Raw genomic sequence first — 24,191 nt, 5'->3', positions numbered from 1 at the left:
TTCACGTGACCAAAAGTGATGAGGGTGGGGAGAGAACCGGATGAAGGGAATGGGAAAAAATAAGAAGTGGGGAAGAAAGAGATTCTATTTTATTTTATCAGTAAAGTGCAGACTAGGAGTCAGAGGCACTACTCCCAGCTCTGACAGCACTACATGGCATGACCATAGGGAAATCATTTCAATTTTCTGTGTTTAATGCCTACTATCTGTAGGATGTTGATAACACAAATTTCTCAGTGCCCTGAAGCTTCTTGAAGAAAAGGTGCTATATAAGCATGGAACATTTTTATCCTCATGTAAGAGGAGGACAAAGAAAACAGAATTCAAATGCAGCATTCCCTGCTATCCTGCTTAAGCAACTATTTTAAGAGGTAGAATCCAAAGAGAAATATGAAGCTCATCTCATTCTTGAAAGCACTGGGCACTTCAAACATTTCTGAATACCCTCACTTTAACCTTAGCTGCCAGAGGTCCCAGTTACACCTGGCAAGAATTCTAAGAAAAAGACAGAAGCTATTTTGTATGATGAACAAGATAAAATGCCAGCTCTTCTGAAGAATGTACTTATAACAGCTATTTAAAAACCTGGCAGGGAAGAGGACAAATTAGAAACTATTTAGAGGTTTCATTTATTAATTCAGATTGAAAGGTACTGGCTAAAATGCTCTGTGAGAGAATCTTGCAGGAAACCATGCACAGTAATCAATTAAGCTATCATGAATGTTGTTTTTATTCTTAACCTCACTTTTGAGGTAGGAGCTAACAGGACTTGACAGTCGATTACAATAATCTAAATACATATATTAAGAATTTATTAAGTACAGGAAAAGAATGTGATAGGGTTGGGTGAATCTCTGTAGTTCTGAAACATTTTTAAGTTTAAATTATTTACAGGTTAGATGCTTATCTAAATAACCTGGAATCTTAAAAACGAATATAATAGTGGAAATATATATATATAATATATATAATAGTGGAAATAGTGGAAGTATGTCTTCTCTTCTTGTTAATGTTGTCTCTGAATGTCCATGTATAATATTGTCTCAAAATCAGAGAATTAAAAGAATTATGGAAAAATTAACAGTGCATTATATGAAGATTGCCCATATCCTATGGTTAGAAACTCAGATAACATCAGTATTCTTGGAATTTTAAATTAGACTTTACTAACATATTGAATAGATGAAGAAAATTGATTTTATAGGGTGGTGTTTTTTTTCCCTAAATGAAATTAGAATTTGGCAGGAAAAAGAGTTGAATATTTAGGATTATATACACCACAGGAAACTAATGGCATAGTTCACACCCTGACATTAATTGAATATAGCAAAGGGAGATTTAAACAGATAAAGATTGCTTCATCATTCCATAAGTGGAAAAGTAGAATTTAAATTAGATGTATTTGATTACTAATTCAACACACACACATGAAAAGAATTCTGAACACTACAGTTCAACTTAGATTGAATGCTCAAACCATCATCCTGGAACTGGTTCCCTAAACTGAACTGATTCCACACCTGAAACCAGTTTTCAAAGCTGGTGTTTCCTAAGGTTTATGCAAGGTGCTTGTCCCCAGTTCCTATCTTTAAAAGATAATTCTTATAAAGAGAAAATATTTTTAAATAGTTTTAGATTATCTTCTATGTTATATATATACATAATACATACCAAAATGGATGCATGATCCTCATTTGGGATCTTGGGCTGTCTCTCTAAGAAAGTAATGCTCTTAACTAGGAGCTAGGAGTAACTGTTCTTAGTATGGTATTAGAGGCCTCATAATGGTAATAATGTACTCACAAATATCAACCCAGGGAAACAATCTGTTTTCCCTGAACCACACTTATACAAACTGCAGTTGTAACTATATGCACTATATGTAACTGTATGCACAAATGATGCACATCATCTTTTATATATGTATTTCATAAAGCCTATGACTTGGTATTTTTGTCCAATGAAATATACTATAGATTATCTAAAAACTAAATAGCATAAAAGTAAGAACTAAAAAATTTCCAGCAGCTAAATGCTGCTTTGATTGTATTAACAAGTGGAGAAACAAAATTTGACAAGACAAAAACAAAAAGAGTGAAAAGGAGGATATGAAAGATGTCTAATCTACAAAATGAAAACATAAATGAAGTAAAACATACTGACAAGTGAGGTGAAAAACTGAAGATGTTCCAGCAGAAAAGTTCTTGTAGAAAACCTCACCATTTCTGGCTACTTCTGCTATGATGTTAGCTACTTTTGCAGTGCAGGATGACTGTGGTGTCAACAGACTCGCGAACACCTGAAGAACTCCACTTTTCTGGATTTTTTCACTTGTCTCCGTATCTGAAAAACACATCACACAAAAATGACTTGAGTATTAGCCTGCCTTGGGAAAAAAAGAAAGAAAAGCAGGGGAAAGTAAAATCTTCCTAAAGATAATTCTCAAAGCAACTATTTTTCTATGCAGAGACTGACATTTCAGTGATCATGTTTATTTGACATGATTTGCTCACAGAAATTAACACTTTATCTTTCATAATCAGTTAAGTCAGTTCATAAGTGACTCTCTTATGTCAGTAAATGCATACACATAACCATGTATACATACAAAAACTACGGCTGAGACTGGTAGAAAGAATTAAGGTTGTGGAGTGGTGTGCAGCAGCCTAATGTATTAAGTAAAAATCAGGCACCAGTACTCTGAAGCGACTAACTGTAGGAAGCGCACAGGGAATGATGGGGGACTTCATTACAGCTGAGGGCACAGACAGCTAAATGCAGCACGCGAGTATGAAACTGTAGAAGACAGAGAGCTAAGCAGATCCTGGTCTAAACTCTTCTCCTCAGCTGAAGTATCTTCAAAGTTACTTTGCTAAGCTACAGTAACCCCGGGATAGTTCCAGTCACAGGGAAAGGAAAAAGTATCGCTGAGGTCCTTATAGTAGCAATCCAGGATTTTAGGAGGAATCTTTTCCTCTTTCGTCCTGTAGCACAGAAGGAATTGCACAGCTGCCCCATAAATGGGCTCCACCTGGCATTGCTGGAAAACAGCTCTGTAACAAACTGAAAATCAACACTGATTCAATAGCATTTAAAGAAATGGTACTAGATGCTAAAATGCCTTAGCCTAATGCTTTCAAATAACTGCACATTTGAGATGAATATTAGTGTGATATGCACTAAGATTAGGTGGTAGCTACCACTTTAGAAATGCAGTCTGACTCCTATTGCCACTCCTACCAAAAGCTAATTGCATTCTGCAAGGATGTCTTTGAGATGCTCTAGTTGATGACTTCCACAAAGCAAAACAAATCCCTCTGAATGCAAGTCTGTTGTTCGACAACTCCCTCTCTTAGGGGCCTTTTTAAGTGCACTTCCTGTGTTATCTTGGGATGCTGGTCTTTGGCTAGGGCTACTCATCTACTGTAGTGATGACACCTGATTACAACCAGGCTAGGTACAGAATGAAAATTGATTCATTGAAGTCTATTATGGAGTTTCAACCTATACATAATGTAAGTGCTAATTATTATTAATCTGTTTGCAATCTAGTTAACTGCAATTTTTTTAATGCTCTCAGAAGCCCTCTCAGTAAATACAATGTAAATGAGTTATGACTGACTTGGAAGCTTTTAGAAGTTCTGATATATAGCCTGTACTTTGTAAATATATTCTCCCATGGATATATATGGATGAAAGAAAAGCTTGAATCCAGAGAAAATCCTATCAAGCCTAAAGACTGGTACAGACATATCTTGTGTATCTATTAAAGAAGAGATTCCTCCTTCCCCCTAAGTTAAAAAACTGAAGTGCAGAATTCAAAATCGAAAATGGAGATATTTGCTAACCTGCATAATGTTAATCAGAATTAGCAGGCAGGAGACATTAATGTATTTTCTCCTGCCAAACTGGTGAGATATACAGTATCCAGTCTTATTTTTATGGTCTGCACTTTGATGGACTCATTTTTGTGCAATGCATAAATTGCATAAATAGAACAAAATATATCATCCAAGAAGTGGGGAAAATAAAATTAAATGCTTCTTCAGGCCGGTCGTGTGTAGCAGATATGCTCTGATTTATTTTATTAAGATAAGCAGGAGAGTGCCAATAAAAACACAGCGCTTAATAGACCTGTCGGAAATTGGGATATCAGCTAGCTGATACCACAAAGATGAAAACAGAAATAACATTGACTTTTCTCTCACTCTTAAGCATTACAAGAGCCACAACTGCATATACCCTCCCCCTGAAAAAACCAGCATCCTGCTGGCTCTTGTTACCCAGGCAGAGTAGCAACGTGAAGCTTTTGCTAGTCACAAAGGAGGGAAGACTGATTAATTTGTCTAACAGTGTCCCTCTCCTGTCGCAGGGCAGGGACAGCCACCCTCTCCAAGCAAGTGCCCAAGCATAATTGCTTGAGGGGAACCACAGGTCCCTGGCATCAGGCAGGAAGACGGCCACTAGCTACACAGCCCGCAGTGTACCTGGAGGCATTTTGCCAGTAATTGCCCTGGGTGTAAAAACCGCCACAGGGCATTTCAACTTGTCCAGTGGAAGACTACCTCAGCCCTGCCCTTCATCTGCAGAGCATCTATTATTTAGCACTTGGTGTAATATACAAATTAATCCAGTGTCGAAATAGAGATACGAGAGTATGACGTTAAATTTTTGCAGGCAGTTTATGTGTCTGTGTGTGACTGTGTGCACAAGTCTACGTGCAGTTCAAGACCCTATTCTGCAGGACGCACTGAAGGCATAACTGTGGTAGTAAAGGTTGCAGCTGTAGAGAGAGTTGTAAAGTAAATAACTAAGCTAAATCAAGCCAAGCTTTTCTTCTCCTTTGATTCTTCCACTTGCTAGTTGCACTGTGAGGGCAGGGGCTTTAGGAAGAAGCATGGACTTGGACAGACTGCCCACCCACTAATGCCGGTGTGCCTCTGTCCCTTTTTGCTCAGCTTCCTATAACAGAGTCCTGCATAAAAGGCAAAGGGACATAGACACCTGCGAGTGACAGAAAGGAAGGAAAAAAGGGGTGATGGTGGTGGTTATCCTTTTGGAAAGGAAAAGGAAGGGTCATGTTTATATAGCAATATTTCCAGTATGACTGTGAAAAACATTATTCAGTTTTCCTCCTGCAAAGCCCAAGACTAGGAAATCACATGCTCATATTGCCAGAGGGCTGGTGCCCACAGCCCGCCCTCGGCCTAGCAACGGTTTTGGGTTTGTTGAGAATTATAAAATTGCTGATGGCTCTACCATAGACAATTCTCAATCCTTTTCTTTATTTGTTCTCTTCACAGGCACCAGCAAAGGCCTAGCTGGGTTCCTGTTTTGTGCGGGTATGCATGAGAGAGGTATTATTATTTGCTAAGGATATGTATCTGCTGCCTGCTAGTTTCATTCCCGGCTTCCTACCAAATCATTAGAAAGATAAACTCTACTGAAATGTTACTTTGCTACAATATATTGTCAATTGTAGTTCGATCAAGTAAAACCAAACAGTGTTTCCATAGGTGCAAGAACGATCTAAGCAAAGTCTTCACATATAATCTATTCTCATCTTTTCTATAATGGAAAAGATAGGGAATTACAGCCAGTATTAACCATGTGCTAACAAGCTGGCTTTTGCCTACCATTTGAACTCCTTTAGCAGAACTGCATGGACCATCCCCTTTCAAATGTGCTACATTTGTGGCTTAAGGAAACCTGATAATCCAGGCAGACTGATGTTAGAGTGCCACACTTAAAAATCCTTTTGCTGTATGTGCATGTCCAGATTTCAAAAGCTTTCTCTTAAAGCCTGATTTTCAGTCTGCATCCACCCACCCACCTATAGAGAACCCCCTGCTCCCTATCTCGAAGCAAAGAAACTGTAGGACTGTAATAATGCTGCTTAGGAACAGTCCCTTCGCACACAATACGATACAGTAATGTGCCAAGGCAGCGTAATTGGGGGGGAAAAAAAACCTAAGGTTAAACTTGCAGCTTTAGATGTCTCTTTATATTGCTAGGTATCAAGACAAAGAGTATGTTAGATCACACAGTGCCAAATCTTATTAATGTCATAGCAGGGTGATTAAAATGTCAATATCCTTGCTTTTCATGGTTTTTGTAGTGCCTGAAGTCAAAATAATAAAGGGCGTGGGCAGGAAATTCTTTAATGCCACAGATCAGAGCTGGAGAGCTGAGCACCGGGGCTATCAGGCTGCTTAATTAAGTAGCAGAAATCACTGTAGGAAAAAAATCCAATGAGTGTCTCAAATTAAATTGTACACTCTTTCCCTTTCAGCTCTATTTCCTGTTAAATTTCACTCTTCTCTATTTCATTCTTTTCTCATCTCTGCATCATTTCTTCCATCTTCATATGAAAAAAAGGCACAGAGGGAGAAGGGAAGGGAAAGGCTTATCTGTCAGAAGTGCTACTCCTTTGCACTTGCTAGCAGAAGGAAACTATTGGTGCATCGTTCCTGTCCTCTTTGAACAATGAGTTTAAATTACACTATTAGATGGTTTTGTGGTACAAGCAATTTTGCATTCTAGCAGAAAAAGAGTTTAAAATAACCCAACAGTAGTGACAGCCTAGTGCTGCAATAATTCCCATATTGTGGAGCTTTACATGAGAAATGAGGCACACCACAGAATTGCAAATGAGGAAATCCATGAGTGTCCTCTTTATTAAACCAACTGTGTTTGTGATGTATTCTTCTGAAAAATGTATGTATTGGAGCTGCAAATATGTTTTAGAAACCTCCTGAAACCACTGTAGAAAATTATCTTTGCTTTCTAGTGTCCCTCCCACATGCACTCTCATCAGAAAGAGGAGGATGAACACATGAATAAATAATGATGAGCCACGTACACCATGAAAGGAACCTTCCATTTGCTCTTTCGGAAGGCAGAAGGGAGGGGAATGAAGGGGGCGAGCGATATCTTTCTAATCGTCACACCCTCCTATCCACTGCGGTAAAAGAGGTTCCTCTGACCCAGAGCATGTATTCAGGCGCTCTCAGTATATTGCCTCCCTCAAGAAGCATTGTCTATCTCTGTAGTCTCCTACTGTATGTTCCAAAACCCAAAATGGAGAGTTTTAGTCTGACTACAGGAATGCAAGAAAGTGGGTTGCAAAGAGCCTCAGTAAAAACAGATGATCTCATGCAACAAAGCATACTGCTAATACAGGAGAATTTTGCCTAGCACTTCTTAGCTAAAAAGACTGTCCCAATTATCAAGATTTATTTTACAGAACAAAGTCCACTATTAATAATCTATATAGAGAAACAGTTTACATATAGAAACAAATACATAAAAATGACTTTCTGTTGGCATGTTCCTCCCCACATGGGGAAATGCCCACAAATAGAAGCCACTTCTTCACTTCCCCTTCAAACCGGACCCCAGGAGGTAGGGAGGGAAGCTTCTCCCTTAGCTGTGAGAACATTTCCATCACGGTGTTTGTTCTGTCCCTGCCAACAGCAACATGGCAACTTCAGCTCCTATTTTTAATCAAGAAACAGAGATAGTGCACAGATGTTTGTAATTAAAATCTCAGCTCTAACAAGGAAGGAAGGACAGATGGAGAGAGACAGATTCACCAACCAACTAGCTGCCTGATCCCCACTGATTAAATATTCCAAAAGCTCTATCCAAAGAATAAAAGTGACTTTCAGGATGAGACCCACCCCTTGAATAGCCTGTTGCAGGCACCAATGCAATAATTTAATGAATATACATACCACCTTTGGCTTCTATGAGGAAATAAGCATATTAACACCTTTATGGATACAGCACAGCACAAAGCAGCATATTAAAGTGAGGCAGCTATGATTCTGTGATTTCCTGAACTGGATCTAGTTTAGAGCCCTGACAGAAAAAGTTGGGTAGATTTAGTTGAAGTATTAGTTCTCCCCACATCCTTCTGCCGCACCCTCTGCAGGAGGTTGCCACTTTGGTAGCGCCGTTGCTGAAAGAGTCGGATATTAGTGCCACCGCTGCCCTAGTTCATGGTCTGGCATCTTAGTACAAATGCAGTACTGTCACCCATTAGCAGCTTCGCTTTTTATAATCAGCTTGTGTGGACATTTTAATCTGCCTCCTCCATTGTTTGTACTAACGGGATTTATCATAGGACTGAGTAAAGCCTTAAGCATCCTTGTGCTTTAGTTTTTCAATCTGTATAACGGAAACACAAGACCCAGAGTATAAAATCCTTTTTCTGCATTTGATTTAGTCTAAAAATCTAATCAGATTTGAAAGCTGTGCACAATATTTGCAGGAAATATTTCATATTCCTGTTAAGCAATCTCTTAAGATTGCTCTCAAGCAAGCTGAAATGCGTGCTGTGAAATTCTGCCCAATGCTTATTGGGAGATTATGTCTACAAAGAACTTTTTTTATTCAAGTTCCTTAAATAATGGTTTAAAAAAGTTATGCTGGCCAAGTAGGTTAAGAAAAAAGCCTAATTTAAAAATGATCATGTTTGTAAGTCACAAGGGACTGGGTCAAAGCTAAGAATGAAATTTCAAACCTAAAATTGTGAATTACATGATCACTCAATACAAATTTTTGTAAAGAATAGATCTTTTCCTTTGCTTCTGTATTGCATTTCAAAAATGCAGTCTAGAAAGAAATTTCTAAATTCTATTATCTGGAATTGGTATTCACTGAGGCCTTCTGAGAAGAAAAAATATATAACACTTAATCTTTATTTGGCACATTGTATATTCAAAGAATAGCATTTGGAATTTAACACTTGGATAAACATCATTTAACTATTTGGCACTAAGTAAATACATCACTATTATGAGGAACGTATGTAAAATATAAGCCCACTAAGCAGCCGTGATTACCATTCAGTATCATTAGGCTAAGCTAGTTTACTGGGAGATAGTCCAATAGAAAGCAGTCACCTTGATTTATTGCGTTCCAATTAAACAGGTATACTGTAATAATATATAAAGCATTTACCATAAAACATTCCTGGATTATATGTATACAGTGCCATGAAAATGCTAAGATGCAGTAAGCATCCTTCTGTGGCAAAGAGAAGAAACACTTTATACCCTGATATCTGAGACAAAATTCCCTATTACAAAAAATGCATCAGGATTCTGCTACTTTCAGAAACACATTTGATGAAGATAAACTTAATGGCAGGCAATAAGCTTAAGTGGCTGAGCTGGCCTAATTAGATTCAAACCTCTGGCTCCACTATGAGAGAGTATCATCATCAGAGACGCACCAGAAATTCCTGCTAGTTTGAGAATGCTGGTGTAAGATGTGCTCTCTTTTCGGTTTTGAGAGTTTCCTACCAGCAAAAGCACTTTTGTTGATGCAGCTACACTGCAAAAGCTAGACAAATATGAAAATAAGTGTGTTTTGTTGGTAGCGTTACTTTTGGAGAGATATAGTATAAGGCACTGTAGCAAAGGAATACTTTTGCCAGTAGAAACTGCATCTGTATTAAAGTGGTTTCCATCCTCTCTAGTACAAAGCAGGGCTAAGACTTCCCTAGCAGCAGAATATAAAAGCTTGCTTGGAGTTTTATGTACTATCTTCATTTTCTTACCAAAATAATCCCTCTATATGAAAATGCTCCTGTCAAAAAAAATTCCTCCATCTGTAATCAATTATCATTTTATGTGAGCATTAGACTTGGATAGTATGTATATAAGCCAATCAAAATGATTTTTGGTCATGCAAGATGTTCTTTATTATGTTAAATGTTATATTATTTTCTATTAATATTTATGCTGTGAAATATAATTCAACTGTAAAAGCTAAATAATGATGTTATGCTTTCTGTTTTTCTTTTTATTTCATTATATCCCCCATCAGGAAGACCAGCTTTAGGTAACGCTCAGTCAAGACAGTGTATTAAGAAATAAACTGGAAATATACCTTTGAAGAAAACATACTTTCCTTGACTCACTGTGACTCATAGCCTGTAAGAATCAAGACGAATGGTGATCCAAAACAATGAAATTACAAAAAGATGGTGTACACATTTTGGCTCTGAACATGCAAATGCTTTACCGTGCACATAGCTTTATATATACAAGTAGGCTTCTTGAGCTTCACGGTACTACCTAAAGGTAAGAATCTCTGTCTTTACGGATAAGAATATATCCAAATGTTTGCATAATCAGCACCTTTATTTATATTACTTTCACTATCTTTATTCTGTGCTCTGAACATATGCACTACAGTGTTCTATAACATACTAAGCTAAATCAATACAGATGCTGAGTATAAGCAGCTGCTCCAGAAGGCAGTGGGAATTACAAAGATACGGTGTCTCTCACAGCTTGGATAGCTGCATTTAGTTAGTTGGTTTTCTTTCAAAATTATCTTTAAATCTGACCTTCCTTTCTCCCGTTTCTTTCTGCCCTTTTAAAAATCTTATGCACTACTTTGTTACTCATCCACTCTTACTCTCATCTCTTTCTTTTTTGTTTCTATTCCCTCTCCCTCCCTTGGTTTGAGGAGACAGATTAATAACATTATCCTTGCACCACTGAAGTCCAAAGAAGCAGGATCAAGGCTTAGCAGCTGCTAAACAGACAACACTTCATGTCTCCAATGGGCAAAGAAAACAAGCTGTTCAAGGTACTACAGGCAGCTCAGTGCTACTTTTAATATTTTAGTAGTTTCCTAGAAAAACTAGGACCAGTAAAGTAGTAAAATCTGTGTCACAGGCTAAGGCCACCATTTTGCTATAGGATAGTTTTCATTCCAGCAGATAATTATAGACTATAGTAGATAACCAGCAATAATACCGTTCTGTTTTTGTCTTTTTGGCGAGGGTGTGTGTGAGATTCTAGCTTTCATCTGCATATTTCCATTTCATGGATAAACACCATAAATGTCTGTTGCTTGTCTGGATGCTCAACCTGGGACTCTCTGCTGCACACGGGACTAACAGGCAGGCAGCCATGCTGTGTCAGAATAGGCGCCCATGGGTGTTATTGCCTCTCTTGTATGCGGATGACACAGAGTGGAGATTATTGGAGGGCAGGCCCGGGGAGGCTCTCATAAGAGCAAAAATCTCCTTGGAAGGGAGACTGTTGCTAAAAAGGGGTAGAGAGATGCCATTTGACATTGGACTGAATTGTACTAGTTATCCATTGGGTTAACAGACCACTGATCAAATTGATATTACTGGACACATGCTCACCTGTGATATGCTGTCATGATGTACTTGTGCACTGGCCAGTGTTGACAGGGCTGACTTGTTAGTGGTGTGTATTAGATCTGTGTTGGGATGCTGACTGCGCTTCTTTATTTATGTGAGACAACAGTAGCCGAAAGTTAATCCTACATGGGAAGATTAGAATATGGCCTCCAGGTGGTTCATTTTGCATTGTTTTAACCTGTAATGCTGCGCAAGAATTCACAATCATGAAAGCAGAGCTGCTCAATCAAAATCTGCCTGAAGTAAGAAACCTCCGTTTACTCTCATTCTCCTCAAACACTCACTTCAGAACTGAAAAAGGCTAGCTTGATGATGTTTAAGGCAAGGTGTGCTTGAGCAAACTGTGGCATGTAGAGGTTTTTTTCTCCGTGTTTCCGAAAGGGAAATGCGTCAGCTTAAAATATCTAGCCAATAGAAAAAAAAGGAAAGTGATTTCAGGTACTGTTTATACCTTAGAATACTTCCTCCAGCACAAGAAGCTCTACGACTAGTTTTTTCTATGTTTGGAGGGTGAGGATAACAAGTCCAATATTAATGTGTGAGAGAATCATGAAAACAAAATGTGAAATGACTACTGCTTGATCTTGTAGGTGCTAAACAGGTACAAAATTTCACTGAAATTAAATGGTACTCTAATGCACTAAAAGTTAAGCACATAGATGCTTACTTGATGCTGCCAATAAAATAAGTAAGATGATTATGTATGCAGAACTGCCAAAGATGTACAAAAAGGAAACAGCCTTAATAGCATTAAGCACGTCAGAAGCATTAATAGTGGCAGTAAAACATTTGATAAATTTCAGAGAGAAGCAATTTTTTTTAGTTGAGATCTGAATTTAACAATTACAATTTTTTTTTCTGAATTTTCCATTATTTTGCTGCTCCAGTACAGGAACTGTTTTGTCTTCTGTACCTAGCGGAGATCAGAAAAAGTAACCCCAAACATAGGAAGAATATGAATGCTTACTAAACTCAACAGCGTATGGAAGTCACAGCTATAAAGAACAGAATAAAATCAAGAATTTCCAACTCAAACGTAACCTCTGTGTTAACATATGGTTGTGAGAACTGGAAATCTACCAAAACATTAAAGACAGGAAACTTGATGCCTTTAAAACAGGTGCCTAGAGAAGATTCTGGGCATTGGACGGAAAATTTCATCACCAATGAAGGAATGTGAGAGATCAGCAAATAGCAGTCTTGACTGAAATTCAACATTTTGTCATGCACTCCAGATGTCAACACATCCTCCTCTGTGATGCCATCAAATGGAAACCAACTGGTTTGAGAAAACCCACTGGCGACTTTCAAGAGAAGCTGTAGGTAGGAGGACTGAGCGGATAATCTCAACACCATAAAGCAGAAAGAAAGTGCAGGAAATAACGGAGAAGTCTCCCAGCCACTGTTCAGAAAGTTTGTAACATAGTGTTATCCTCCATGATGCAACACAGTGAGTATATTCAAAGAAAACAGCGCTAGAGAATAGGGCCACATGTTTTGTGGCAAAATAAAATAGTATAAAGTAACTGTTCATCATGGGGAAAAAATATATTACATGCCAAAGAAGTCTTAGAATAACCCTTAAATTTGCAGTTTCAAACATGAAGTTAAAATTTTCATGTATCATTTGATGATTCCTTGAGTTACCATGTCTCTGTGTAGTTTAACAAATACCAAACTGTGCATCTTGGCCAATCACATCTACCATGTAAATGTAATTATCTTAAACCTTCTTCACCGAACTTTAAGTGATTTCCAAATTTACTAAATCCCTTTTGGGAATGGGGCCTTGGCTTCTCACTTAAGCATTTTTTGGCGTAATTTTCCTTCAGATGTTACCAGCATTTTTATATACAAATGTCCAAACTTAAAGACTTAGTCCCCCCAAAAATCTGTGCAAAACTGCAACTTCAAATTAGAAATTACTTTCAAGAACTTAGCCGCATGTATTTTTACTAGTAGTTCTTAAAGACTGACCTGACACACAGTTGATGAAGAGAAGCTAGATGGCGAGGAAATCCATCAGATTGTTTTGAAAGGCATGTGCTAGCCTTTGCATTTTAGTTATGTGCCAGACATCTTTCAGAGCCAGGTGCTGAAGGCTGGGATTAGTGGGCATTTTCAGCCTCTTACACTGAGCGTACCAGAGCCAAAAATAACATTCTCAGCAGATTTTCAGGTTTCTCATCTGTCAAATCTGGGTTATGTCTGCTATTACCTCCTGTATCTGAAACATGGCATGTCTGGACTAGCAATAATATTTTTTTGGTTACTGTAATAATTGTGTCCCAGAAGGCCTGTGACTTAAGAGAAAAGCTGTATTTCTTCCTTGTTTTCTCACGAAGTCCTTTCTTGTGGGCCACTCTTTGTCAATCTTAGGATAACTGCATTTCTTTGATAGGCACCATACTTATGAGACAGCTTTAACAGGTGACGGCCGATACTGTTTTCTATTTTACCTCCTTGTACAATACAATCAAACTTTTGCTCCCCAAATCCAATAGTATATAGCCCTAATGTATAAAGTATATAAATTTTCAACATATTTTTCTCCAGTGCATAACTGGTTTACTCCTTCTTTTTCTAAGTTTTCTTAATAAAATAGATTCTAAGCTGAAAAGCATAGGTTATGATTTATCATATTTTTCTCTGTTTAACTTGCCATTGATTAAGGCCTAAACTGAAAATACCTGAGCTGATAAAATCACAAATGGATGAATTCATATCCATTTCATTGTATCACAGGTCTTTTTCTTTATACAACAGATTAAGTTCTAAACAGTATGTCCTTTGAATTATGATAATAACAATGTAATCCAATGTCATTCTTTACTTTCCTCATGTAATTTCACAGCTTCAAGTGGTATTTGTAACATGTGCTTTTAAAACAAAAACTCTTAAACCAGATAATTCTTTTCTTTCTTATAACATAGGTTTTGGTTCCAAAATAGAAAACATCATCAAAAAGTAGTAATATTCAGTAATATACCAAGCATAATGATGCCACTATAGCTGGTATTTAATACTGTCATTTTACTACAGTATTTACTTTGAGGATTTCTGTTGGTCAGGAAGACAAATATACCTTCCTTGTATCTTTAGTGCAACATTCGGTTCCGCTTGTAAATAGGGGCAGAATGTAAATAGTTCAGAGAATGTTCCTCTATAAGTTCTCATGAAAAAACAAAACAAAGCAAAAAGACCTTTGATTTCAAAGCTGCTAAATATGGCAGAAGTTTAGTAAAAATATCAGAGTAAACTTACAGCTCTCCTAACTATACAATAAGAATGGCCATGACCCCTACGCAAATGGTCCTGGGTGTAGACAGCAATTTAACATTTGTGTGTTGGGCAGAGGGCAGCCTGAAGCCCAGGGAACTTGCTCCCTGTTCTGCAGTGAATGCAGGAGAAGGTCTATCTGCACTTCTCGGTGAAAAATACATCCAGATTCACCTACTAGAGCTCCCCTTCCCCCAATTTCCTCCTGTGGATTTTTCTGCAGACTTTTATTTAATTTTTTGCTTTACAGAAATTATTATAAAGCAGCTACAAGATAAGCTGCCTATTTCTCCGGCTTACTGCGGGGGGATTTGAGAAAACGATCCAAAAATCATGTTTGTAAACCAGTCTCAAATTATAATGTAAGGAATTCTGTTGTATTAAACATAAAATTAAATTTCAGTTTGTAATGCATAGTTAATCTTATACTTGTTTTTCTAAGCAGAATCACAAAAAACCTGCAGAACCTCAGAACTGAATTCTGTGACAAAGCATTTCCTCATCCTTCTTTGCCTTTTCTAATTGTTATAATTCTTCACTCCATATTACTGTGAACAGCCTGCTTCCAGATCAGCAAAATTCATTCTTGACTGTAGCACACCAAGGCATGCCTGTACAGAAATAATCCAAATTGTACAAAGCAGGCAATAGAGTCATTTGTTTAATACATAGTTTTTAAAAGAAAATAGATGCAACGCAAGAATTTCTCCTCCTGCTTCTGTAGAAGCCAGTATTTCATTCAGTGCATGACTGATTCTGTTTCTTTGTTGCTCACATTGCTTATGGATCATGCGCCACAGGTTTCCTCTAAAAATCTAAAATAGGGAAAGTTTAGCAATTTAGAGATGATTAATGCTTGATGGGTGGTGAGAGACAAGCATTCATGTCTTCCTTTTAGGAAGTATGGTGGACAGACCCACAGCTTATGTGAATGAGGAAGATCCACTGAGGTGAATGGAGCTGGGCTGATTCACAGTAGCTGGGAATCTAGACTCATGTCTTCACTACAGCTGCCCTTACGTGGGCAAATCCCAACGGTGCCAATTGACTTCACTGGGAATGCTGAAGGAAGTCCAAAAAATAAGGTACATTCTTGTTATTTTAGAGAGTTTCTAATGCATGTTTTTCTCTTATTCCTCTTTCATTGTTGCCTCTTTCATCCTAAACTCCTCAGTTTTATCTTGTGCTTCTAGCTAGTTCACATGGCCGTACATGACTGGCATCAGCCAGAAGTGCTGGTGACAGATAGGAACTAAAATATCTGCATTGATAGGAATAAACATCTCTCTAAACAATGTTTCCTAAAGAAACCATCCGTGCAGGATTTTCAGACCTGGGTCTCAGATGTGAAGGGCTATGTAAATATCTCCCTAGACAAATAGTAGCTAAAAATTGATTTTGGCTTGCCATATATTTACTAATAGTCATCACATTCAGCAGACTACTTGGTTCACCCTCGTCTAGCACAGCACACGTGTATGTATATGCCTTAATTTGGTTGGCATAACAAATAGCAGAATAGCTCAGAGGGCTGGACAGCGGCGATCATGTTCCAGGGCACTACAGCCTGTCTGGGATTATCAAAAGATTGGTTGTCAAAAGGGATGTGAGAAACAAAAGAAAAAAAGCATATTATATTAAAAAATAAATAAATAAATAAATTGAACCAACAACATTCATCACAGTTTTGTAAGCCCTTTCTGTGTGGTATGCAATATAGGTACTGAAAGAAAGTAATTTACACTGTTTTAACATACTGAAAGGTTAAAAGATTGTATGCGAAGTAAGTGAAACTACTGTTGTCCCTGTATTGTTAGAGATGAAGGAAAGTAACTTATGTTTCCACAGCAACCACAACTGTATGTTGCATTCACGCAGTTAGAAATTAAAAGTAGCATAATAACATTCATAAGCACATGCAATATATCCAAGTAAAAGTTGAGGGAATGATACATTTTTATTTCCTTTGTTAAAATCAAAATATTACATTAACACTGGGTTTGATTGGGGTTTTGGTTGGCAGTAGACAGTGGTTTGTATCAGTATATTAATAAAATAGTAAATTTTATATAAGTTAAAATAGTATTTCCATCTCTAAGTCTTAATGAAGTGAGTAAAACTAAGTTCTGTGATTTATGATACCACCACAAACTTGCAATGAAATCACAGACCCGTAAGATTCTCTTAAAACATACTCTATTCCTTGCATGGCTTATTTTTCTAGTGTTACTCTCATATGATGATTTACTGAACTATGATCAGAATTTTAGTTTCATTAATATAATTGTACACATGAGAATATACTAAAGGAAAGCAGAATAATTATTTCAGAAGTCTTATTTAAATTATTTCTTTGTTATGATTAACATACAATTTATTATACTCAGATTACTAGCTATTACTATATAATCTCGCCTTTTATCTTTCAAGGCTCTTTGGTGAAAACTTTGCTATTTTAATATTATGTGGAGACATAAGAAATGGAACTTTCCCATATAAAACATATTCCACATTATCTACCTAGACATTATTTAATTCTACCTTCAAAAGAACGGACTAGCTATGAATCATTATGGTGTTATTCCATGCACTCTGGGGACATTCTGTACAGTATGAACAGGCTTTGGAACAGCCCTGGCAAATTCCCTTAAGTTAAAAAAAAGAAACAAAAAAAAGTCTGACTATTAGTCCTTTAAAATTTGTTTTAAGAATGGCTTATTGTCCAGTCTTCCAAAGGTGAAAAATCTGGGAGAAACTAGATGATAGTGTATCTTTGCATTGTAGCTCACTGGTTCTCCTGCTCCAATTCATTTTAGGCAAATCAATTTATTTAAATAGTGATTTAAATAAGAGAAAAATGTTGAATTGACAGTATCAAAAACTGTTTCACAAAAAGATCACATTTTTATATCTCAGGTTGGATATTTGACTTTAAATTGTTTAAATTATGCTCTCTGAAGAGTACAGAAGTCCCTCTTAGGCCATTCTGTCATGTTGTCTTGCTTTGTCATTGCTTCATGTGTTACTATTTATTAATGTAAAATTTTGTTTGCTATTTCTGTGAAATGACTGACTGCTAATGATATCCAACATTTGTGATCACTTAGCCCTAAATGTTGCTTTATATATATATACACACACACACGCACAGACATATATAGATATGCATGTAGTATCTGTGTGAGTGTGTATGCGCATATGTATTTGTGTTTGTGTATATATATCAACACACACACACATGCTTGATATACACTATACCTGACCAAAAAAATCGACATATTAAAATTAACTGGATGGATGAGAACTGTGGGAAATGACATTCGTTAGTTGCTTTGTCAGAGGAAGGGTAGATACAATATATTGATAAACCAATAATAACTAAGAGACTGTGTTGTTTGTAAAGTCAATTCTGTGCTATAACTATTTGTTAAACCAATTTATTACATGCAATTTACCAAATAATCTCTGATGTGTGGACTGATCCAATTCTACCTCAATTATAGAGAGCTCAAAGATGTTTAGATATATAACATATCATAGTTCATCTGGGTTATATTCACCTTATTGACTGATGCCCGAAGAACAGAGTAAATTGTGGGGAGATTATGGTGAAATTTTGTGAACCACCTAAAAGAGAGAGCTCAAAGTCCTAATAATCTGCTTATCTGATTTGACAGTCACGAGAGCAGAAGAGAGATTTCAGAAGGAAGAGCTGAGCCCTAGACAGAGACAGAAGAGAGTCATTTGCTTGCAAGGAAGAATTGGTATGTTTGTTTATACGTTAGTCAAAATCATTTTGCATTTGCCAAACTTGTCCTGGGTCACAGCTATGTGACAGGCAAAATGATAAACTCTGCTATTAACACAAAGTACTTCATCATTTTGCATATCTTTTTTTCTTACTATGTATCTTTTAAGTATGAGACTGTCCAGTGGGTAAAAGTATTGAAAATACCTTATAAATAAATCCATAGCAAAAAGGATTTATCATTTTAAAAATATGTTGGTCTAAAAAAACAAATAGTTTATTATCTCCTGGATAACATCTCCTTGCAAAATAATTGAAATGAAAAAAACAGCACCATCAAATGCAGAGACTGTTATAATCCTCTTGATGTCATATGGATGGGGCCAAACTTCTATTGTGAAAAACCTCATGAAGTATTTTACACCAAAAAAGTCAAAAGGCTGTGATTTATAGAACAACATCATGGGGATGAAACAGGACTTTTTAGGAGTATTGTTATTTACAAAGGACCAACACTCGTTTTAAAGAAAAATTCTAATCAGAGCTTGTATCTATCCTAAGCCTTTTGCACTGAAATTGTATATAGATTTTTCCTCTAGCACCATCTGAAGTGATAAGACAGTTAGAAAAGTCCTATAAACTGTCATCTTCATTTCTAATACCTGTCTGCCTCTATAGTTTTTGGAACAAAATACATCTTGTTCCATTCTTACCAAGTTATTTTTGGTGGCATACCATATGTCAATTTGGACCATTTTTGGATATCCAACCTATTTCTGCTAATTGAAATAACTGGATATAAGAAATATGTGATCAGAAGTGTGAGGAAAAATGCATTACAAAGTGAATGGCAAATTACGCTCCTTTTAACCAGAATTAGCAAACAGGTCCCATATCCCTCCCCCCATCCTACCAGGCTCATTTGTCCATTCTTGTCCTTTGTTTCTAGAGAGAAGAAATCCTCACTCAGTTGGAGAAGTAATTGTGCTACTTCATAATACTCAAAAAAGACCTGGACTATGGCTGTTCCAAATATCCAGGTACTTACTTACCATTGTCTTTGTTGTTACCTGAATGTCACACAAATCATGGGTTAAAAAAACCCAAATCTCAGAACAGCCAATCCAGCAGCCCACTGCTTGAGTCAATCTTTCTGTTACATTTTACTACCTCTGTTTTCATTCACTGATCTTGTTATATGATTTAAAATTTGAAAGGACCATAAAACTTACTGTTTTGTGCCAGAGCTTGAAGCAGACAGTCCAAACATCCCTCCAAGCTATCTGCCGTGCTGTCAGTGGCTGTTATCTTCAGCTTTTTCAAGGCATCACTTAGATTATCTGCTTGGTTAACACAAAGAAAAGAGAAATCAGTGTCCTCATCAATCTGGTAACAGCTTTATAGCCTCAAATGCACATAGTTACTGTAAAGTAAACATGACCCTATTTCAATGAAGAAGGAATCTATGTCTGTATTCTGAGGATATAAAAAGCCAAGAGTCAAAGGTTTTGGATGAAATTAAACTTTTCAAATTTAAATATATATTTATCATTCTTCATCTCAGAGGAGGATCCCAGGAGGCACTTTATGAAATGCCACTGAACAGCAATTTAGCCATCAATATTCTCTCAGCCTAGTTGGTTTAGAAAACCAGCAGCAGTATCTTTGCTTCCATCTTTCTATGTGGAAAAAATATATAATGAAAATGAGCACATCTTGCACTTTTTCATCAAGGGAAAGTAACTGAAAATGCCCTTTTCTGCATGCTCTGTAGGGTTCCATCTTGGCTACACATTCACAAAGCCCTAGTGCTAAGCTTACAGCTTTTTAAGTATTATGCCATTATCCACCATAATATTACAAGCACCACTGTTTATGTGAACCGTGTTACTCTTTATAGTCAACTGATCCATAAAAAATATAAAGAAATCTTCTAGAAATAGGAAAGTTCTGTTGTGGATTTCAGATGATAAAATAACCCTTCCCTCTTAAAAAAAAAAAAAAAAAAATCAAAACCATATAGTATAATTCTCAACAGATGCACATTTATTCTCCTAGAAGTTGGGGCAGTATGACTGCTGCCACTTCAAGTATTCTGTTTATTCACAAGCCGAGGTATAAGTGTTACCAGCTGCAGTGCAAGTCGCTGTTTTGCCCGCTGATGACTGGCCTCCCTCCGAGTGGACTATCCTTTAAAAAACATGAGTGCTGATACAGTTTCCATGCCAACTCTGTCAGTAAGCAGAAACTGTTACTCAAAACAAATAATGTTAAATAGTGTCTAGCCATCTACTGTTCCCCGGTGACTAATCAGAAAACCCTGACCCGAGCCCAGCGGTGCTGTAGATGCAGTTTCTTTGCCGGACGTCACTGGCACTTTCTGGGCCGGAAAGGCCGCCAGCGCAGCCTCAGGAGCTGTGCAGCGGTGGAGGAAGCCCCTCCGCGGGAGAGCTGGGAGCTGCTGGGCCAAGCCTCCTTCAAGCTACCTGCTGGCATGTGGGACGGTGCAAAGGGGCGCTGGCACGGCCAGGGCTTGCCTTGTGCTCCCTTTGCCTGCCTCTGAGGCACTGGTGGCTAACAGAAACTACCCCAACGGATACACGGCAGGCATACTACGAAGAGAGTGCTATCTCACTCCTCCTGGAGCTGCTCTGTCTCTCAGCCCTAGCTGTGGATTTTGTCCCATTTCTGTTTTTGATTAACATACCCTTTTGTAGCCCAATATCCTAGCTAGATAAAAGTATGATGCTTTATTTTTCAAATTCTCAGGATTTAGGTATGAAATTTGTCATGAAATAGGTTATTAGGCAGATAGTTTATTCCCATAATGTGCATGTTCCCAGCTACACTACAGACAAGAATAACATCGCTCTGAAATGCTGAGAGCCAGCAGCAGGCAGGCAATTCTGAGAGCGCCTTTGGGGCAGCTGCACAGGGTGCTGCCCCCAAGACTTCCAGGCTGCCTCCCTGGCACCTCTCCCCACTGGGCTGAGCTGTCACCTCATGGCACAAGCTAGCAAGAAAAGAAAAAGATTCATCACTTCCCCTGCCACTGACTTATGTTACTGTCTCGCAGGCTCGTTGCACTACACTTACTGAACTGCATTCAACCGACAATAGAGCCAAACAGGCGCTGCAGAATCATATTGCTTAAATACATATTTCAGGCAGTAACAATGGAATTTGTCAAAAGATACAGATGAAGGGTATCCAGTGACCAGCCCCAATAACTACAATTTAAGACTGTGTGTTCCACCTCCTCTTACTCTTTGTTCACCCATCTTCCTCCCATGTTCCTCTCTTGAGCTTGCATTTCATGTGGCTCTAACTCTCTTTCATCCTACAGGCACTTCTTCTCATCTCCCTATATACTCACACACATAGCTTTGAAATTTCAGCAGTCAATTTACGACACAAGCACTAAACCTTCTAGGCAGACAAAAAACCAGGGGTCCCCACTATATTAAAAAAACTGGGGAAGAAGAAAACACATAGGTAAGAAATGCACCTTCACACAAGTTTTCTGTGTAGTAGGGAGAGAGGCTATTGTTATCAGGGAACTCACCCAGACTGTATTTCTCTTTTATCGCCACTTCTACCTTGCATGTGCCCAATAAATCCCAAGCTTACACTTACAAGTTTATTTGCCTGTGCAAAGAGATGACTGCTCCATCTCTAATGTTTGCCATCCCTTCCTCTCCCTGCCACGGCAGACCCTGCTGCAGGAGTTGGGAAAGTCTCCCCAGCCCTTTGTCCTACTTCCCCTTTCTGCTCGCTGCCACGTAGGTTTTTCTGGGGAGAGCCCACGATTTTAACACTCTAAGTTTCCATTTTTGGGGAATCTATTCTCTCCCCTGAGCAGCTGCACAGATTTCTTCTGCCACTGTTTGTAGTTTCCACAAATGCTGTGAGGTGAAACCAACCATGGTGCCTGCCAGACTCTCTGCTGTCCGCAGAGATCTGAATAATGAAAATGAATAATCAAAAATTTATTTAGGAAACAAAGTCAAAATCATTATTTTGTTTGGAACATTAAAGTAACTCTGAATAGTTATTGTGACAGTGCTGGATTTTATCTGCAAGCTTGGAAGGAGTACTGTATCAGTCATGCTTAGGTCATGTTCAAAAAGTTAGTTTTACATCTATGTCAATTAATCAGATTTTACAAGAACCCAGAAAATGCAGAATTTAGCAACACACATCTAAGAGAAGCTCTTATTTACCGTGAGGGTATACAGAGTCAGACAGTCTAATGAAGAATTTCTGTGTAATAATACAAACACACCTTTATTACTTCCCCATCTCCTATAAAAGTACTACTTTTACTGCAAAGTGACACAATAACAGATTTTGACTTTTGTTCCTATGGTATAAATTGTGAATAATTAAATCAAATATGTCACAGAGATCAGAATCTGGATCTTTTTTAACTGAGCTCAGAACAACTGGCAACTGATAGAAAAACCATGCACAACTGTGAATTAACCTACTCATGAACAACTTAAAGGAGAAAAGCCATCGCTGGGTGGAATGGAAAAACAATCTCTCACAAGAGAAATATTTTAACAGCACACAAATTCCGTATCATTCATGTGAGAAAGCAGTGATGTATTCATGTCCCAGATAGCAGGAATGCTCCAAAAATAATTGATGTACCATAGAAACATTGTTCTTTATTGGTTAGAAGCATCCATAGTATATACTTGAAAATATATATTTTTTAACAATTGATCTACTATGTTGCAATGAAAGTCACATATTCAGTACTGGCAAAGAGTAACAAGGAAAAAAACTTGCAATCCTATCCACGCCAAGATAGCTCAATTACAAAACATTTTGTCTTCCTTTGACAATATATTTGAGGCAGTCTCAATAACACTGTAAACTGTGCTGCAGGAAAGCAGGGAGTGCCTCCAGCAGTGCAGAGAGTAGCAAGAATCCTGTCTCGTGGCAAGTGTGGCTTAGACCCTCCACATCTCAAGGAATCTTTGCTTAAGAAGATCAAACAGATCGATCAGATTCATGGGTGGACAAAGAAGTCATGCATTTCGCAAATAATTCTGCAGTTTGTCACAGAGGCACAGGGAGAAATAAGTAGGCAACATTCTATTATTTTCTATTATTTGCTAAATAAAATCAAGCAACCATCTCATAATTAGCAGATCAAATGATAGAAAACTTTCCATCCTAAGTAGAATGGATAAAGAAAAAAGTCAGACTTTTCATACACTAATGTAGGTCCTTTTTCATTCCCTCAAAAATATTCAGAATTTGGCATTTTCATCAACTTGCTCCTGCTAGAAGAAAAGATAGCAGGCTCATTGGTCAATAAACAAACATAAAATCTAGGTAATTAAGTATGAATACAACAATGCATTAAAGGAAGGAAGCAAGCAATAAAAGCAAACCATTCAAATGCAGTGAGAAATTTCATGCATCATAGAAATATTTTCCTTGAAAGGCAAAATACTGTGAACTATTGATAGATAATGAAGTACAAAGCCTCTAGCAATAAGGCAATATTGTTCTTCATGAATACTCATCTACCTGAAAAAAAATTATGAGGGGAAAACATCATCTCTGCTCATTTCTTTCATATAGTTGAAAAAATCAATGAGAAAGAGACAATTACCATACATTTTAAGGTTTCCATAATGGCGCTAATAAGACAGTGTATGTATGTTATGCATAATGATGCATTTTGGGCAAAATTTTCAGATGCAACTATCTAAATATTTTAATCCCCAGGACAAGCAGTTCAATTTTCCATGATACTGAGCATATGCACATCCTACTGACATACCTGGACACATAACCCTAACTTTTAGACGCACGCTTCAAAAATCGATGGACACTGGCATGCCCCATGACTTTTAAAATGTCTTATCTAGCTATGTTGCAATATGAGCAAAATTGCTTTCTACTAAATATGATTAGATACTCTTAAAATAATGCACAGAAATGAAATTA

At 37.5% G+C, this 24,191-nt stretch overlaps 1 protein-coding gene across 5 annotated transcripts in view; it reads right to left on the bottom strand.

Annotated features, from left to right (window-relative positions):
* The window catches only part of RAP1GDS1 (Rap1 GTPase-GDP dissociation stimulator 1), a 106,839-nt gene that overhangs the window by 47,234 nt on the left and 35,414 nt on the right, over positions 1 to 24,191 (bottom strand). For 3 of the 5 annotated variants that reach the window (XM_067297540.1, XM_067297537.1, XM_067297538.1), the window contains exons 2-3: positions 19,454 to 19,561; positions 2,221 to 2,343 (exon numbers count right to left, since the gene is read on the bottom strand). In XM_067297540.1, the coding sequence (XP_067153641.1) occupies positions 2,221 to 2,343; positions 19,454 to 19,561 (231 nt within the window). Of the gene's footprint in view, positions 1 to 2,159; positions 2,344 to 19,453; positions 19,562 to 24,191 lie in introns of those variants that run through there. The other 2 variants (XM_067297539.1, XM_013951788.2) reach the window with 2 other exon arrangements.

This window comes from Apteryx mantelli, chromosome 5, assembly GCF_036417845.1.
Source record: "Apteryx mantelli isolate bAptMan1 chromosome 5, bAptMan1.hap1, whole genome shotgun sequence".
NCBI lineage: Eukaryota > Metazoa > Chordata > Aves > Apterygiformes > Apterygidae > Apteryx > Apteryx mantelli.
This window is presented reverse-complemented; position numbering and strand designations above follow the sequence as displayed.